General features: G+C 54.5%; 1 protein-coding gene across 3 annotated transcripts in view; it reads left to right on the top strand.

The window, feature by feature from the left end:
• Nucleotides 1-3,577: 3,577 nt before the first annotated feature.
• VPS8 (VPS8 subunit of CORVET complex) overlaps nucleotides 3,578-18,375 on the top strand; it is a 125,045-nt gene continuing 110,247 nt past the window's right edge. The window contains exons 1-5 of one of the 3 annotated variants that reach the window (XM_031968080.1): nucleotides 3,578-3,809; nucleotides 8,919-9,128; nucleotides 9,855-9,923; nucleotides 12,672-12,802; nucleotides 14,039-14,132. In XM_031968080.1, coding sequence (XP_031823940.1) covers nucleotides 8,979-9,128; nucleotides 9,855-9,923; nucleotides 12,672-12,802; nucleotides 14,039-14,132 — 444 coding nt within the window. In that variant the 5' untranslated portion in view covers nucleotides 3,578-3,809; nucleotides 8,919-8,978. Of the gene's footprint in view, nucleotides 3,810-3,921; nucleotides 3,977-8,918; nucleotides 9,129-9,854; nucleotides 9,924-12,671; nucleotides 12,803-14,038; nucleotides 14,133-18,375 lie in introns of those variants that run through there. The other 2 variants (XM_031968082.1, XM_031968081.1) reach the window with 2 other exon arrangements.

Raw genomic sequence — 18,375 nt, 5'->3', positions numbered from 1 at the left:
CAGCTGTCTTTGGTCTTTATTTCACAGTCATTTCTGGGAGCAGGGTGGGGTGGGTCGAGAGAGGGAGCAACACTCTTCCCTTCTCCCTAATGAACTCTAGCTGGAGCAAGTAAATGAAAATATCCAATACAGTGACCATATCTGGAAACGCACACAGCATTCTGCCCCAGTAGTCTCCCACCTTTCTGTTGAGAGGAGAAAAGCATCTTTTTTATTATCTCTTCTCCAGGCCCTTCATTGATTTTTTTTTCACTTGCTCATAGAAATCATTGCGAATGCTTCATGACTCTGATAAGTTAAAAGACTTTCCCCTTCCCCTTAACTCCAGTTCCAGGACTCAGCCTGGGGTTTTTAAATATACGAGAACGATGCACTTCTTACATTTCGTCAAGTCGGCGCCTCTTGGGCTCTTCCTTTTGCCCCCACCTGGAATTTCCCCCGGGAAAAGCCCCAGATGGATACCTTCGGTCCATGCTGACCTCTCACACATTCCCCATTAAGATTCTTGTCTCCTTCCCCATTCTGTTAGAGCAGAAAGGAAACACGCTCGCTTTCTAATTGAGTATGCCTTTACTGCATGAAATGGGCAGATCATAAAAGCCAGGAGTGAGGCTCCCCAGGCAGCTGGGCAGCAGGCGGTGGGAAGGGCAGCCGTCCCCGACCCCTTTATCTGGGGGGCACAGGGTCCTCGGGGAGTCCCGCTCCTGGCTTTAACGACCTGCGGATTTCATGCAGTAAAGACATTCTAAGCGTGTTTTCTTTTGTCAGCCCGGCTGCTGACGGTATTTACTCTTCCCAAAGGAACATTTCCTGAGTGTTGGCTGAAGGGATGGCCGCCAGAGGAGAGCTGTTCTTTGCCAGCATCCCCTCCCTCCATCATGTCACTGTCCCCCCCCCTCCCCAGTTCATCGTCATTGAGAGGGGGAAATATCCCGTTTCACCTCGGCTCTGGCTGGGAAGCCACTGGGCTCAGGGTCAGGAGGCCTCTAAGATTTATTCCAGGGATCCTTGCTCCTCTGGGACTCTCTCCGGCCTTTCGCTCGTTTCCTGTCCAGGTCCAGCAGACCTCTGAGAGAGGGACAGGAAGTCCTCCGTCATGCAAGGCATCCTTTCCCTCCAGGTGAGCTGGGCCCCTCATGCTGTTGCCTTATCTCTCTCCCTCCATTCCATTATCCCAGGACCAAATACAAACCGCTCTCCCTTCCCAATCATGCTCAGATCCGCTCAAAAAACATCGTCTCGTTTACTTTGTTAAATATTCGCCAATTATATGTCATTTTTTAAACATTTACTTAAAAAATGTTGAGTTTCAAATAATCTCCCTCCATCCTGTCCCAGGATGAAAGACAAGCAACATGATATTGAGCATCCATGTGAAATTGTGCAAAACATATTCCCCAATTAATCATGTTGTAAACGAAAATCCCCTCAAGAAACACCGAGAAAAATACCCCCCACAAGGCAATTGGGGTTAAGTGACTTGCCCAGGGTCACACAGCCAGGAAGTGTTAAGTATCAGATTTGAACTCAGGTCCTCCTGACTTCAGGGCTGGTGCTCTATCCACTGCACTGCCCAGCTGCCCAGAACAGCTAGCTCTTTTGTAGCTGATCACTGTTACAATGCTGCTGTCATTGGCTACAAAGTCCCCCGGGCTCTGCTCACTGCACTATATATTACTTCACATAAGTCTTCCTGCCAACCTTACCTCTCCACCCTTATTGTAGCCACCAGTTCAGATAGGCCCGGCTCTCCTTTTTCAGAAAACTCATCGCTTTTTTTAAAATAGAAAAACAGTGCTCTGGGCTGGGAGCTCTGAAAGCTGCTGCTGTTACTGAGGAGGGGTCACTTCTGAGCCCCGCCCTCCTCCCCCCAGGGCAGCTGCCTCACCTTGGACCAGCACCCACCCTGATGTCACAGACTTCCCTCCAGGCTCCTAAGTTGTCTTAGGTGGAGAAAATGTCCTTCCTGGCCTTTGCTTGGCTCTGCTGTTCCAGAATTTGATGTGAGGCCTTGTTTTAAAACTGTTTGGAGGGGAATGTTGGGAGAGTTCAGCTGGGGCCCTGGCTCTGCTCCCCCAGCTTGACTCTGCCCTTCCTTATATTGACTTTGGAGTTATTTTTATATCTGCTTAGATGTCTCCTCTGTTGGATGTTAGCTTCCTAAAGACAAGGACGGCTTCGGCATTACCTTATATCCCCTGTGCCCGGCTCGGTGCCTGGCAGAGCCCGGGCACACAGCGCATGCGGCCCAACAACTGACTGTTCTGTCAGGCTGACCAGCCTTTTTTCCCCCTGAGGCAACTGGGGTTGTGACTTGCCCAGAGTCACACAGCTGAGAAGTGTCCGAGGCCAGATTAGAACTCAGGTCCCCCTGACTTCAGGGCTGTGACCGGCCTATCTTCTTCAACAGGACAGGGACATTCCCCTTTACTTTAAGTGCCCAGGCGCTGTGGTGCTGGAGGGAGGGCTGGACCTGGCCTGGCCTGCCGGACACCCGATGGAACCCAGCTGGGCCACTTGCGAGCGCTGTGACCCTGCTGCCACCTCCCTGGCCCTGGTGGGGCCTCTGCCTCTGCAGAGGGGGCCGCCTGGCTGACTTGCTGGTCCTTTCTGGCTCTGGATCTAGGGGGCGGCGATTCTGTTCTGTAGAGGGTCCATGACAGGCAGAGGCTGGGGAACCGGGAAGCTGCAGGCCCCGAGTTCAAGTCTGACCTCAGACACTTACTGGCTGTGAGACTCTTGGCAAGTCCCTTAAGCCCGAGTGTCTCAGCAAGAGCAAAAGCAAAGGCCATTGCTCCCCCTGCCCCGCCGGCCGCTCTCAGGGGTTCCAGCCGAGTTTGTGAGGCCATAGCTACAAGCGGGCTGGGACGGGGCCCGGGGTGTCCCGCAGAGCGGGAGGAGTGAGGCCCGGGGCAGCTCCCCTCCCCCCCGGGAAAGGCCCGCGGCCTCTGGAGGGGCACTTCCAGGGACGGGGGAGTCTGCGTTGTCCATCAGGGGCTCAGCCCGAACATGGCAGGTGCCGCGGCCTTGTCAGGCGCCGTGCGAGGTGTCTGCCACGCGGACCCGGTGGGGCCGGGCCCTGCTGCTGCCCCCTGGGGGTCTCGGGAAGACCGGCTAAGGTCCCATGGGAGGCCGCGGATTCAGAGCTGAGAGGGCCAGGGGCGCTCGAGCGGGGACTGGGGGGCGGGGACCTGGGACCGGGGGGCGGGGATCGAGGGGCGGGGACCTGGGACCGGGGGGCGGGGATCGAGGGGCGGGGACCCGGGGGCGGGGGGCGGGGAGCGGGGGGCGGGGACCTAGGACCGGGGGGCGGGGACCCGGGGGCGGGGACCAGGGACCGGGGGGCGGGGACCGGGGGGCGGCGCGTGTCCGCAGCTAGAGCCGTGCCCCGCCCGACTCCGAGGACCCGCGAGCCTCTCAAAGTGCAAAGGGTGCACGTCCGCAGCTTCCCCGCCCCGCGCACGCACAGCGCCCACACCGAGGCACCCGCTGGCCCACGTGGGGAGGCGGCTGTTTGTTTTATAATAGAGGCGCACAAACATGTCGGCGCACACACCTAAGTTCTTTTTTCCCACGTGTTTAAAGTCACCTCAGCTCCCTGCGCCTGTTTCCTTCTGGAAGACTTCTGAGCAACCGTCTTAACGAAAAGGAATAAGGCGCCTGTCCCTTTAAATGGGGGCGTGGTTGGAATCGCCGGGGGAGGAGCCGGGAGAAGAGGCGGAAGAGAAAGCGGAAGCCTCTCGGCGGCCGCTGCGCATGCGTGCTCCGGGGGGGCGGGGTTCCTTGGCCGGTGACCGGTGAGAGCTCAGGTAACGCGCCCTGAGGGAGACCAGAAAGGGGGGGAGCGCGCAGGGGACGGGGGGAGCGCGGTGGAGGCGGGAGGGGGGGCGCGGGGTCGGGAGCGAGGGGGGCTCCGCCAGCCGGCAGCTTCCCGGCTCCCGTACAAGGCCGCGGGCGGAGCTCCCGGAGGCTACAGGTCTGAGGCCGGCCTGGGGGGGGGCGGGGAGAGGGGCGCCCGGGTCCGAGGGGGAAGGGGGGAGGGGCTTAGAGAAGCTTCTGGCGGCCCGGGGGAGTGCGCCTGCCGGGGGGGGGGATGACAGCGGGGAGCCTCCCGGGGAGGGGCCGGGCTGCTGGCAGGGGGGGCCTCCCGGCGCGGGTGCGCGTGACCGCAGTTCTTCGCGCCATTCGGGGCTGCTGAGTCGGGTGCCCGGGCGCGCTCCTGGGCAGAAAGCGGGCACGGGCGAAGGCTGGCACTGAGGGAGAGGCAGGCCCGGGGGCAGCGGGGCTCTGGCGCGCCCGCGCGTGTCTCGGGCAGGGCGGGACCGGCCTGTGCCCGCCCCAGGGAGGCCGAGCCCCGGGGCCGGCGGAGAAAGCGGTGGGAGCTCAGGGAGCCGCGCCAGGGCCCGGCCGAGGCCGCGGAGCCGGGTGCTGTGGGTCTGAGCCCTGTCGCTTGCTCGTGCCAGGCCGCTCCCCTGGTCCGCCTGGGCCCGTGCCAGCCCCTTCTGGTCCGGCCCCCGGGGATGCTGGGAGGAGGTTCGGCCGCCTCCGGCCTCCTGTCTGCAGGCCTCCGCCGCCCGGCTCCCTTGGTCCCGGCTCCCTTGGTGGTCCCTGCACCCGCTGAATAGGAGGCCGCCTTGCCCGGCCTTCAAGGCCTGTAGAATCCTCTGGCCGCCCCCTCGTCCTGCTCGCTGCCTCCCCTCCCCCTTCCTGCCTCCGGCCGTGCTCATTGCCCTCAGAGGCCCCCCGCGTCCCTCCTCTGCTGGACCCCACCAGCCGTGGGGGGAGGCTGGACCTCCGTGGGCGGTGTCGGGGGTCCTGAGGTCTGCAGCGGGTGGGCTGCCCGCCCCCCGCCCCCCGCCCTGGCCCCGCGGGCCCTGCTCTGCGTCCTCACTGAGCGCCAGGCCTCGGCCTTTCCCAGGCCATCCCCCCGCACCCGCTACGTTCCCTTCCGGTAGTGAACCAGTCCTTGTCTACACTGGCCCCTTGGGCCTAGGTCATGTCTACACTGGCCCCTCCGGTTTCTTGCCCTGCCAGGCCCGGCATTGGGAGGAGCTGCCTGGGTCCTCTGCAGGGCCCCCCTCCCCCTCTGCCCACAGTGGCTCCCCTCCCCCACTTTGGTGGTCCCCTGGGTCCCAGATCTCCCTCCTTCCCTGCTGCTTGGCCCCCAGGGCTCCTGTCTCATGCACAGCCCCTCCCCGTGCCCCAGGGATACTCCTGCCCCCCAGATTGCCCCCTTCCATTCCCCCTTCTCTGACCGACCTTTGCCCTCTGCCTGGTGCTCAGAAAGCCTGGATCTGACCTGTGCCCTGGCGGTTGCGGGCTCCCCTCCCCTGAGCAGAGCCCCCTCTTCTGGCTTCCTTCTTAGCCTCCGCCCCAGGGCTTTAGCCGCATCCCCCCTGCCCAAAGCCACCCCCAGACACCTTGGGGAGCACAGTCTTCCTTAAGGACGGTCGTCACCTCATCATTCTGGCTCTGGCTGCGTGGCCCGCCGGTCATCAGCTGGGACCTGACCGGCTCGCATTGGGGGCCCCAGGGGAGCGTTTGGGGGCGCGGCCATTCTCTGCCCCATTTCTTTCCTAGCCCCAAAGCCAAAGCCTGCAAAAGGCTCAGAAAGGCCACGGCTTCCCAGGGCCTCCTCCAGGCTTCCCAGGGCCTCCTCCAGGCCTCCTGGTCTCCATCCGGTCCAGATGGCTCCAGGGGAGAACAGAGGCCGGGAGCCTGGCCCAGCCTGCCCTCCCCCACTCCAGTGTCCTGACACGTCACGGCATCCCCTCCCTGCCCTGACCCGGCCCGGAGCTGTCGGTCCCCCCCCTTTTCCCTCTTCGCCATGCCTGGGTTTCCGTGCCTGCTCCTGGTTCTCCTCCCCCCAGCCTGCCCCATCCCCGGATGCTGCCCTGCACTCTCTCTGCACTGTTTCCTGGGGGTCTCATCCCTTCTGGCGCTCTGAAGGGTCCGGTCCTTGTGGCTGACCCGAGCCCTCGTGCTGCTCCCGAGGCCTCTGCTCCCGCCCCTCAGCTGCTGTTGGGACCCCTTGGACTGGAGGGGCGGCCGCCGTCCGAGCCTCTGAAAGAGAGGCCAGAGGCAGAGCTCCTCCACACAGGTCCTGGCATCCCTTAGTTTCGAGGTTCTCGGTGCCCGGCGCCAGCTCCCAGACTGGCACAAAGCCTCCAGGCTGTGGGCACTTTTGTAGATTGAAAAAGCTTGGGGCACCCGGCAGGCTTCTCCTCTGCTCCGCCATCGGGAAGCTGGTGTTTGGGGGAGCCCAGCCAGGCCGGGGACCACCAGGGGCGGGCCTGACACCGGGCGGAGCGCTGAGGACACAGAAAGAGGCGGAAGGTGGTCCCTGGCCTCCGGGAGTGTCCAGTCTGACAGGGCTCTGAGCCAACGTTCTGTACGGAGGGGCTGTGCCCAGGACGAGGGGAGGCCCATCTCTGGCGACCTCTTAGTTCTCTCCTGCCTGGCGGCTTCTCGGGAGGCTGGAGGCGCAGCTGATGGCAGGGCCAGTGAAAAGTCACAGGGCGGGGGATTCGTGAGCCTCCAGGAGGAGGGAGGAGGCTGGACCCGGGGGCTTTGTCAGAGGCTCGTCCTGAGCGTCTGGGGGGCAGTGGGACCTTAAGTGGCTGCACCAGGGGGTGAGAACTCTGGGGCAAGGTTGGCCACTCAGCTGCTTAAAGAAAAGTATGAGGAGAAACTCCCTGGCAGGAATGGGCTCTCCTCTGTTTTTTAAAAGGGGACCGGCTTGGGAGGGAGGAAACTCTCAGCTGCCCACAGGGAAACCTCTGGTCACATGTGAGAACCGGGAGGGGACTGAGGCGGCCTCTGGGATTGTTTCTCCCAGTCCTTGACCTTGCCCAGGGCCACTGGTGGGATGGACAAGGCCGACCAAGCACCTCCCGCTCACTCCCCAAGCTCACTCCTCTCATTCCCCACCCTGTCCAGCCTCTGGTGACTAGAACGTTCTCTGGAAGATTTTACATGCAGGTTTCCTGAGGTCAGAGCTTAAAGTTGCACCAAGACTTTTGGGACACTTTGAATGCGGTATTGGCAGCCACATTTCAGGCACCCTGGAAGCTTCGGGGATTCTTGGCTTCCCTGTGTCCCCTGCCCTGCCTCCGACGGTGCAGAAGCAGCAGGGCCACAAGGGACCCAAGCCCCCCCTTTGTAGTTTTCGGTGTTCCATGGACCCGCCGTGGCCACAGAATTCCTCCCCAGTGGCTGGCCTGGCTGTGGTTGGGGCCATCCTAGAACCCTGCCCACCGTGGGAGAACTTGTCAGAGCCTGTGGCCCTCCGGGTAGAAGGCCATAGAACTGTACCCTCACCATCCAGACGGGGAGGGGCATATAGGTGGGTAGGCATAAATATGTGCATCATATCCGCATGAGCGATAATATAGAGAGAATTTGGAATTATAAATCATTTATAAGTTACTTTTTTAGTGCAACCCCATAATGCTGTGCCCGTAGCCTACCAAAGGGTGTCTTAATCAAGGGGACGCAGGAGAAAGAATTGCTTTTTCCGATCTCTGCAGGCCTAGTTCTCGCTCTGAGGGTCTTTTCCCTCTTTCTCTCTTCCTCTCCCTCTTATCTTTTGTCTTTATTTTATATATACAGATAGATAAGGTACAGCAGGTTTCTCCGTGTCGGAAAGGCTCTGAGAACAGGTGTAGCGGCTGTCTCCACTGCTTTCTGAGGATCAGCCGCGCTGTCGGGCACCCAGAGGCTCATTGGCAGCAGCCTGGGCACTGGGGATGAATGCCACAGCCACAGCGGCCCAAGAAACAAAGAAAACAGGGCCCTCAGTCCTATGGGTTCCGCTGCTTCTGCTTCTTGGGGGCAGAATGCTGGCAAAGGAGCTGAAGGCTTCCAAATCTGACAGGGGGAAGGGTGTGTGTGTCTGTCTGTGTCTGTCTGTATACATTATCTCTGAACCTGCCCTAATATTTATGGACAGAAGATCACAGAGATAGAACCAGAAGGGACTTTAAAAACCACCTGGACCAGCCTCCCCTTGCAAAGATGTTCAGAGCGGGTGGGCTGGTTCCTGGGCAAGGTCCCCCAAATGGCTCCTTACAGCTGCAGCCCAGGTCCTCCATCGCTGGGTCCCATCTTCCTGATTTAATCTCCTCATTTGTGGAGGAGGACATTCGGACTATGGCGCTCCCCCTCACGTCCTCACCTCTAAATCTCTGATCCCGCGACCCCACACACCACCATCTTAGGACCAGGCTATGAACCTTTGTATTCTGGAAACTTAGTGTCTACACCCTCACTCTCGGGTAATTTAAGTAAGATCTGGAGACCTTCGAGGGAGAGAAAGGAATCTGGCAGCTGGGGGGTGGCCATCGGGCCATTGCTAGGGGCTCCTGGCTGACCCCTCCTTCCTTCCCCTCTGTGATCTCGTGCGTGAGAGTGGTTGCGAGGCAGGGGGATGGGGAGTGCTGGTGCTTGGGCTGGGCATTTGCGAGGCCGTGCCAACTTGGAGGGTTGTTAGTGAATACCCTGGCCCCCGGAGAGGGTACAACCTAGAGGAACACGGTGTTGAGGCATCTGGGAGATCTCTCACATGTGGCCGGGGAAAGTTCCAGCAGTAGAGAGTTGGTAGGATCCCAGGATCTCAGTTTTAGACCTGTCAGGGACCTCTGAGGCCGCCCAGTCTGACTGGGCTTGTAACTGAAGTCCCCAAATCCTGGATTACAGCTTGAAGACCCCTGGGGGGTGACCAGTCCGGCCCTTCACAAGCTCTCCTATTAACAGACTTGGGGAGGGGGGGGGTGAGCGATCCGTCTGTGGTTTCCCAGGGACTCGGTCTGAGATGAGATTTGGATCCAAGCCTCCCTGACTCCACGTGGTTCTAATGGACTCTTCTAGAAACTGTGTGAATATTATTCGTGTGGCTTTTTTTCTTTCTCTGTAAAAAGATCCCAAGAGAGAAAGCCGCCCCATCTGGCCCTGCCTGAATGCCCTGATTGGGAGCCACGATGGCGAGTGAAGTCGATCCCGAGAGTGAGGAGGCAGCCCCCTCGCCCCGCGGAGGCCTCGGGGAAGGCCTGGCCCAGGCCCTGGAGGCTTCCCTGCCCAGGCTCACCTGCATAGACCTGGACAAGGACCTGGAGTTCAGAAATGAGCTGGTAAGAGTTGGGGCCATTGGGGAGCATTGATGGAGGAGTCCCTGTGCAGGACGCCTCGCTCCTGGTGATAACGAGCGGTTACTTTTCTGTGACTGGACTCTGACTTTCTGGCAAAAAATGATCCCAGTGCTTTGCTGTGCCAGAGAGCCGGGAAAAGCAGCAGGGGCACTCTCCCACCTCATGGGAGAAGCAGCACAGTGTAGTGATCGGGGTGGGGGGGCGCTTCTGAGAACCAAAGAGACGTGGGTTCAAGTCTTGCCTCAGACCCATTCTGGCTCTGGCACACTGGGCAAGGTCCCTGCCCCTCAGTGACCCAGGAAGTTCTCTGAGACTGAGTTGCAGTCTGTAAGCAGAGAAGGTGTTTCCATTCTGGGACTTCCCTCTACTGATGAGACCCCTGGGTTTTCCAGGACTCAAGACAGACTCTTCTGGGATTGTGGTAATGACCGTGAGCCCAGATTTCCTGCTGTGGGACATGGGGAGGTGGGGAAGAGGTAAAGAGCTTGAGAGAGGGATCAGAAGGGCAGAGGAGGCCGTCGGCCGTACCCTGGAGCCGGTGCCCAGGGTCACCAACACTGGGTTAGCCCGGAGAAAGGCCATGAGGCAGCTCCAGCTCCATCTGGAATTAATCAGGGCAGCCCCACTCAGCTAGTTCCAGCACCTAAGCACCATCTTGGGGGGCCTGAAGAACCGTGTGGTTACCAAGCCCTTGTTTTTGTTTTCTAGATCGATGACAAGGAGTTTGATATTCCTCAGGTGGACACCCCGCCCACCCTCGAAAGCATTCTCAATGAGGTGGGTGCTTGTCATTGACACTGAGTAATGAAGCTTCCTTCTTTCTGCCATTCAACCTAGAATGTGGGAGGATTTTGGTCAGGCCTTTACCATGACTTCACTCGGATGTTTCATGCTTTGATCCCCCGAGCGCTTTCACAGCCTTCCAAAGAAAACGATAACAGAAATCCCATGGTTTGTCTTATTACGACCACTCCCAGAAAGCTGCGGGGATTGCATCTCTTTCCCTGTCCAGATCAGTGAGTGTACAGGCTCCAGTGGTAGAAGAGGTCGCTTTATTCCCTGGATATGGGGCATCCAGCGAGCATGGACTGGAGTGTCTAGAAACTTGTGGTCCATGAACTCAGTTTTTAAAATACTTTGACAGTTGCATTTCAGGATCATTGACTTCCTTTGTAATTGGCTTTATGCATTTACAACGTGCTTCTGAGGCTTCATGACACTGCCAGGCGCCCGTGACATCGAGCGTGTTAAGAGATCCTGCGCTGCAGGGAGGTCTCAGTGCCCTCTGGAGGAGTGAGATTCTCTAATCAAGGGCTGAAGGCTGGGGCTCATCCTGTCTTTCAGAGTTTCTGATGAATGATTCTGATAAAGTCTGAGTTGTTTTGCTTTGGGATTTGTGGATCTGAAATCCCTGAGCTGGTGGGAGGGATGCCTAATACCCAGGATGATGGGATTCAGAAGAGGTCACAACGGGCTGGAAGGATGGATGGGCCAAAACAAAGAAGTTAATGGGGATCAGGCCTCTATTTCCAGGCGGAATGGCTGCCCAGCAGCAAAGAGGGAAAGATGGGGAGATTCCAGTTGATTGCTCAGTAAGAGCAAGGAGATCTGGCACAATCTTCAACTTCCCTTTCTACAGCAAAAGAGGTGAAGGTGTTTTTGTTCTGCCCTGGTCAGTATTAGCTTTGGGTCCTACTTTCTGAGAGGGATATCTGCCTATTAAAGAGTGCCCAGAGAAGAGCCACAGGCATGGCAAGGGACCTGGAGATCGCCACTGAAGGAGAAGGGAAAGGAATTGAGGATGCCGAGCCTGGAGAAGAGAACATTTGACCGGGGAAGGGAGAGAGAGATAGGTAGGGCGTGATAGTTGCAGCCCAGCTGGGGAGTGGCGAAAGCTGGATTTGGACCCACTTCCTCTGGTCCTGAAAAGAAAGAGAAAAATAGTAAGCTTCAATCCGCATTTAATCAACATCAGTTCTTTCTCTGGAGTTGAATACTATATACTTCATGAATCTTTTGACAGTCTTGGATTGTTATATTGCTGATACTAGCTAAGTCATTCCCAGTTCTTCACTGAATCCTGTGTACAACATTCTCCTGGTTCTGTTCACTTCACTATGTATGAATCCATGTAAGTTTTCCCAGGTTTTTCTAAATCATCCTGCTTGTCTTTCCTTACAGCACAGTAATATTCCATTCCACAGCTTGTTTAACCATTCCCCAATTGATGGGCATCCCTTTGGTTTCCCATTGTTGGCCATCACAAAAAGAGCCGCTATAAATGTTTTTGGTACAAATAGATCCTTTCCCCATTTCTTTGATCTCTTTGGGATACAGACTTATGATATGCAGTAGTACCTTGGTGTTTTAATTTACATTTTTCTAATCAATAATGGCTTATTTTCATAAGATTGTAGATAGTTTTGACTTTACTTCTGCTAACTTGCTTCTTCATTTCCTTTTACCATTTATCTACTGGGTAAATGGATCATATTTTTTGTAAATTTGACTCAGTTTCCTAAATATTTTAGAAATGAGACCTTTACTTTTAGTAAAACACACATACATCCATTTCCCCCCGTTTCTTTCTTTCCTTCTAATTTTGGCTGGTTTGGTTTTGTTTGTGTAAAACCTTTTTGATTTAATGTAATCAGAACTGTCCGTTTTACTTCCTGTGATCCTCTCTGTCTGATATTTGACCGTAAATTCTTTCCTTATCCGTGAATCTAACATCTTATTGCATCTTACATCTAATTGCTTATGATATCACCCTGTATCTTTAAATCATGTATTCATCTTGACCATATCTTGTATATGTCTTGTCAGCAAGCATTTTTAAGGCACCTACTATGTGCCACCCACTCTGATAGAAGGCATGAATGAAGGATACGTTGGTGCAGGTCCTTCAGGTGTTAACTCTGTGAGGAACTAATGGAGAATCTTTGTTTTGTTTTATTTTGTTTTGAAATCAAAGCTGATTATAAAATACCAAATAGCTCTGCTTGCTCAACTGATTTTCCATCTTACGTAGAGGAAAGCAATCAGTTAGCCAAGGAGCAGTTATTAAGCTCCTACTGTGTGCCAGCCCCTGTGCCTAGTGCTTAGGATACAAAGAGGCAGCAGTCAGGCTCTGCTCAGAAGGAGCTCGGTCTAAGGGCAGACAGCGTCAGTCTAGACTTCTGGTTGAAGGAGACACTTTGTGGTCCAGACGTGATTTCACTGCTCTAGGGACCTCTCTGTATAGAGTCTCCCTGGCCAGTGTAGATCGCCTGCTTCTCTGTAAGAGCCTTGGAGAGTCGTCTGGCGCACCAGAAAGGGGAAGGGGATTGTCCCAGACTGCCGAGGAGGTGTGCAGGCCCAGGGTAGCCCATTATTCACCATCCCATGCTGCACCTCCCCTGCCATGGCAGTCTGGACTTTCTTTGGGATGTTCCTGGGACTGCATTTCTGCCCATTTATTAAGACCTTTCTTATTATGGCACAAGCACCGACTGAAGGGTGTTCTGTTCTTTCCTGTCTTTTTAGACCGATGATGAAGACGAATCCTTTGTTCTTGAGGATCCAACGCTGTTAAATATCGACACCTTTGACACGCACTCCTACGACACGTCGTCGGTGGCAAGCTCCGACAGCGGTGATCGAACCAATCTGAAGAGGTGAGGAGGCCTCTCAGCCCATCCGGCAGATTAGGGAATATGTGCTTATTTTAGAATTATATGTGGTATCACTGACAAGTTGCAGGCTTATGTTTCCTCATCGGAAGTGAAGGCAGCCCTGATGGGAAGTAATAGACCAATTGGGCTTTAAAGCTCTTAGAGATGGTTGAGGATTGAGGCACAGGGTGAGTGTGGTTACCATGGAGTCCCCTCCTTCCCCCAGCAGGAAGCCCCTCAGGCAGCCCGGGGAAAACCCGAATCAGTGGCCTCTCGGGGAGAGACTGGCCCAGCCCCCTGTTAGAGGGAAGAGGAATTGGACCTTGTTTGCCCCACTCCCTCCTTCCTGCCGTAAAGCCAGCCCCGGCCCCAGCATTCCTGTATTCCCTCAGAGAGGGTTCAGAGGAGAAGCTCAAAGATGATTAAAGGGATGGAAAGAAGACCTTTGACCCTAAATAACTTCATTTTGACTGTTTTTTTTCTTCCAAAATTCCTGGGAAGAACATGAAAAGAATAGGGAAGTGGAGAAAGCCTGATGCACATAATTTATTGAATTCATGTGCATTCTCCAGGTTGGTGCAGATGTCTGTACGTCTGTAACTTTTTAAATGTCTTGGCCATGACAGTTCTGCAGCTATTAGGTGGCGCTGCTGAGGGGCAGGGCCCGGGCCTCCATACCCTACATGCCCCTTGATGCTTCATCAGCCCTTTCTCAGGGCTGAGGAGAGAGGCAGGGAGGGGGCAGATGAGGAAAGCAGACAAGGAACTCACAGTGAGTCTGGGAAGATAATACTCCGACACTTACATGGGGGGCCAGGCCCCTGGACTTGGTGAAACCCGGCCCACCCCTCCTTCCAGAAGCTGACCATGGGCAGTTTCCTGGCCGACCTGAAGGATGAGGGCAGCTAGCAGTTGTGGGAGTAGGTGGAGCAGCAGGGGGCTTGGAGGAAGAGGGAGACTTCTGGGCTGGCATTCTGGTGGGCGATGGTATCCCAGGAGGTGACAAGGCCCTTGTCGGCACCAGCAAGGAATACCAGCCCCTCATTGAGCTGCTGTTCTCCCCTGGGCACAGGTGGGCTGGCAAGCATCTTAATGAGCCCAAGGATTCTGGGATTGAACGAGCAAACGGCATATTTCCTGCTTTATTTTGGTTTCAGTGTCTTCATTTGCTCCTTGCAAAGTCCCCAGACGTAGTCTTTCAGATTTTAGTCTCTTTTTTTTTTTTGTTGTTCTTTTTAGGAAGAAGAAGCTTCTTGATTCTTTTTCTCTCCATGGCTCAGTCATGCGGCATTCGCTTCTGAAGGGGATCTCTGCCCAGATCGTCTCGGCAGCTGTGAGTGCGGGTTCTCCCTCCCCTGGCGCTGGGTCAGAGGCTGCCCAGGGACATGAGAAGGGGGCCTGGGCCCAGGGTCCAAGGCCGTCTTTGGCCACAGGCCCATGGGGAAAGCCTCTGGTGACTGTGTGGTCATGAGGGGAAAAGCGTCCACCCAGCGCGCTGAAGGGAGGGCAGGCAGAGCCAAAGCAAGGCCCTCTATGTAAGAGAGGCCGCCAACAGGGCAGGGTAGAAAACCGGCCTCCAAGCCAGGAAGTTCTCAGTTTGGATATTGCCTGTTCCATCGGCCGGCTCCCACTCACTTCCCCAGGTTCTCGACTTGCCTTGGTGAGGGCGGAGAGCCCCGCTCTGCTCCCACCCCTTCCTCATGTCTTGATTCAGCTCCTCCAGGAGGATCCGTGTGAGGGAACCCGTTTCTTACCAAGATATGGGCATTTGCTTGGTCTGTAGGCTTGGGAAAGCTAGTTCAGCTTTATGGACTGGAGAGAACTTGAATGGTGCTTAAGTGTCCATCTGGAAGGCCGAAGTTCGACAGAAAAGTAGAGGCTCAGTATGTTCTATCCTAGCTCTGTTTGCCATTTCACAAGAGCCCCACATTACTAAGCCTGGGACCTGGCACCATGATGCAGTAGAGACAGTGGGGGGCTGCAGGATCAGAGTTCCAATCCAGCCTTGCAGTTTAGCCTCTTTCTGAGCCCAGGCTAGGCACTTAGGGGGTCTGTGGTCCATCTGTCTTGATTTTCTATCTTTTTTTTAAAATCACAGCAGACTTTTGAGATGCTAAGTCAGAATTTTGAGCCCTTTTTTTTCAGCCCTAGTAGCTGTTTTGCCCTTTATATTTGGCTTTGCTTTTTGAAGATGGTGCAAAGTTGATACAGAACTGGAATGATATTAGGAGATCCTAAAAGTGTTCCTGATCAGAGTTTTACCAAAAAGCATCTTGTACCCAATGACCTGTGACACCTGGACTATCCCTCATCCTGAACACAAATTGCATGCTCTGGGCTGCTGCTGAGCTACTTTGTGGACAAATGGAGCCAGTTTAGAGAGAGGTGGACAAATGTTGGAGGGAACTTGGGAAGTTGCCACTCTCTACCTCCAGATAGCGACTTATTCCGCTTTGCTAGAATGGGAACCACCTGTTGGGGGATTACGTTTCCATGATGCTTTCTGAATCTAATCCTCATGTAGGTGATGAAATCCATTCTTCCCTAAATTAAGACAAACCAGAGCAATCATTTGACCCACCTGTTCAGTTTAAAAATATTTTGAATAATTGAGATGGGCTGAAAATCCAGGCCTTGAATAATGATGAGATAAATCTGTGGCTTTAATGAAGCTTCTTTTTTCTCAGGCAGAAGGGTGAAGTCCTAATCACTTCCAGCAGGTTTGCTCCCCTTGTTCTTCCAGGACGATGGGAGAGTTTCTCTGGTCCACTCACATGGAAACTGCTTCCCATGGGTCAGGGGTGGGATTCTGTGCCCTCTTAATCTTCAATTACCAGCAGGGTCTCTGGTCTCTTAGCCTCTGTAGTGATTGATTTGCTGACATTAGCACCCAATTGCTGAATTTCGGAGGTGGGCCAGACAGCTATTTTTATCCACACTCACGAAGCAGTCCCTACAAGTAGCCAGCCATTCTTTGATGGAAGACCCCCTCTCCCAAGGGGAATTGCTCTCCCTGCTTCCCCCAATGACCCATTTCCCTTTTAATTGCTCTGATTGTTACTCATTTTTCCTCAGTCTTTGAATCTTCCCTCCACTGCTCCTATATCTGCATTTTGGGGCTGAACAAAAAGCACTTAACCATTCTTCCAAATGTTAGTTCTTCACCTACAAACACCTGTTCAGTTTCCGTGAGCTTTTTCTTCTGCTTGTGCTCGTATGTCATGACCTTGAGGTCCTTCACCTTCCTGGTTGCCACCTTCCGGACTCACTCTGGTTTATCATTGGGTTTTCTAAACCCCAGCTTCTTAACCTGTGGTTCGCAGCCCCATACAGGATCTCGTAACTGAATGTGGGGCTCGTGAAATTAGAACTTAGCAGTAAATGTTTGATTTGCATACCTGTAAAAATTTCTTGGGTGAAATGGGGTCACAAGTGGAAAATGTTTAAGAAACCCTGAGTTAAACCATAGTTTAATAGTTAATAGTGCTCCAAACAGAACCCAGAACTTCAGGTGTGGTATGACTAGATTGAATACAGGAGAACTGTCACCTTATTTAGGAAAATGAGACCTTTTTTCATTCAGACCAAGGTTACGCTACCTTTTTAGGCTGCAATTATATTAAGCTTGGGGTCATGAACATCAGAGAAGCAGTTGTTTGACCATCCTTCTCCTATCTAGCATTTCTGAAGTTGATTTTTTGAACCCAAGTGTAAGACTTACATTGATCTCTAGTTTTATCTTTTTGGCCCAGTGTTCAAGCTCGTCAGAGTCTGTCTTGGATCCTGACACTCTTATCCAGGGCATCAGTCATCCCTCCCATTTTGTGTCTTCTGTATTGGATGAGGGCACTCTCCATGCATTTATCCATGAATTTGCTTACTAAATTTGGCTAAGCACGGATCCCTGAGGCCCTTCCCTGGAGACCCAAGATCCCAGCAGACCATGAATGATCATAACTCTTGGGATTCAACCACTCCCCCAAGTCTGCGTCCCTGTTCTTCCACATCTCTGCATCTTTCCTGTGAGAAGAGCCCGAAGGGCTTTGGCCAGTACATTGCCACAATCTAGGCAGACTCTTCCTGATGCTCCTGACCTGACAGGTCGTAGCCCTATCACGGAAGTTCATGAAGTCCATATGACGTGGCCCGACTATTGCTCCCCGCCTCCTCCCTAAATCTTCCTTACCTATCCTCAGTAAGACATTCTAAAAATACCTCTCACGCATTCTAGACTTTTGCCAAGATGTGTTGGACGCAAGCTCATGGGCCTATTGTCTGTGGACTCTTTTCTTTTTTTTTTTTTTTTTTTAATTTAATAGCCTTTTATTTACAGGATATATACATGGGTAACTTTACAGCATTAACAATTGCCAAACCTCTTGTTCCAATTTTTCACCTCTTACCCCCCCCCACCCCCTCCCCTAATGTGGACTCTTTTCTTTCCATTTTTGACAATTGGAGCTGCAGGGGCAGTGCCCGTCATGGCAGCCTAGTAAGGCGGGTTGCTTGGTTTCCCTTCTTACAAAGGGCGACTCCCTGGACAGGGGAAGAGAGAAGGGATACATTCAGAAATGACAGGATCTTCTAAAATATATGTAAAGGAGAATCCTGTAATAAAAAGGAACGTCAGCAGCCCCTTTGCCCTTCTGCAGCCCTGTTGAGTGGCTGCCGCTTGGAGGGCCTTGTCAGAGGTGGCAACTGTCTGGCCAGGATCCCCAGAGGGGGCACTGCAGCCAGATCAGGGCCTTCAGCTTCTTGAGGGGGCCGGGCGCATGGTCCTCTGCCAAGCCCCAGGCCTCAGCTCTCTGCTGTTTTTGTGCCTTCTCCTCTGGCCCAGGCCTGAGCAGCTCAGGCCTCTCATCCAGATGGAGAAGCGGTCCTGGGCCTTGTCTGATCCCTTCCCCAGGAACCACGGCCCATGCAGGGGATGCTGCCTTCCTTTCTTTTGGTGGACCCTGGTGTGGGGTTGTGGCTCAGGCCCGTGTGCTCCGCAGTCCTCAGGGCTTCCCGAGGCACCCAGCCTGGAAGGGCAGCCATGACCATGCGGGCCTGCCTGGCACCTCACCTTGTTCTAGAGGGCCTCACTCTTCTGGGGGATGTGGCTTTTGTTTGATCCAGCACTCAGTGGGTAGGTTTAAGTGAATTCCTATTATGTTCTTTTAGAAAACCCTTTTGTTTTGCATTGTCTTCTGAGATCCTAAAAGACCCAGTATGGTGTCCAAAAGTGAGAGCGGTAGCTGTTAGAGAGCCTCCCTCTCTCTGGGCTCCCATAACTCCCGAGCCCAGCGGCCTTCTGAGTTTCTGAGTCTTCACTTCCCAGGTCAGCCTGAGGTGTTTATTGACCTGAAAAAGGGACCAGACTTGGCCGAGTTGGCTAAATGCCCCCACCCCAGGCCCAATGCCAGAGGCATCTCATGAAGAGAGTCTGAGAGTCAAAGGCTCGGATTCAGAGCCCTCCTTGTCCATAGCAGCTTTGTGACCCTGAGAAGCACTCACTTTTCCAATCTGAGTTTCTCATCCGAAAAACAGAGATGACAGTATCTACAGCTCTCTCCTCCCCAGGGGTTCTGGAAGGC

This window comes from Sarcophilus harrisii, chromosome 4 (assembly GCF_902635505.1).
Source record: "Sarcophilus harrisii chromosome 4, mSarHar1.11, whole genome shotgun sequence".
Lineage (NCBI taxonomy): Eukaryota > Metazoa > Chordata > Mammalia > Dasyuromorphia > Dasyuridae > Sarcophilus > Sarcophilus harrisii.
This window is presented reverse-complemented; position numbering and strand designations above follow the sequence as displayed.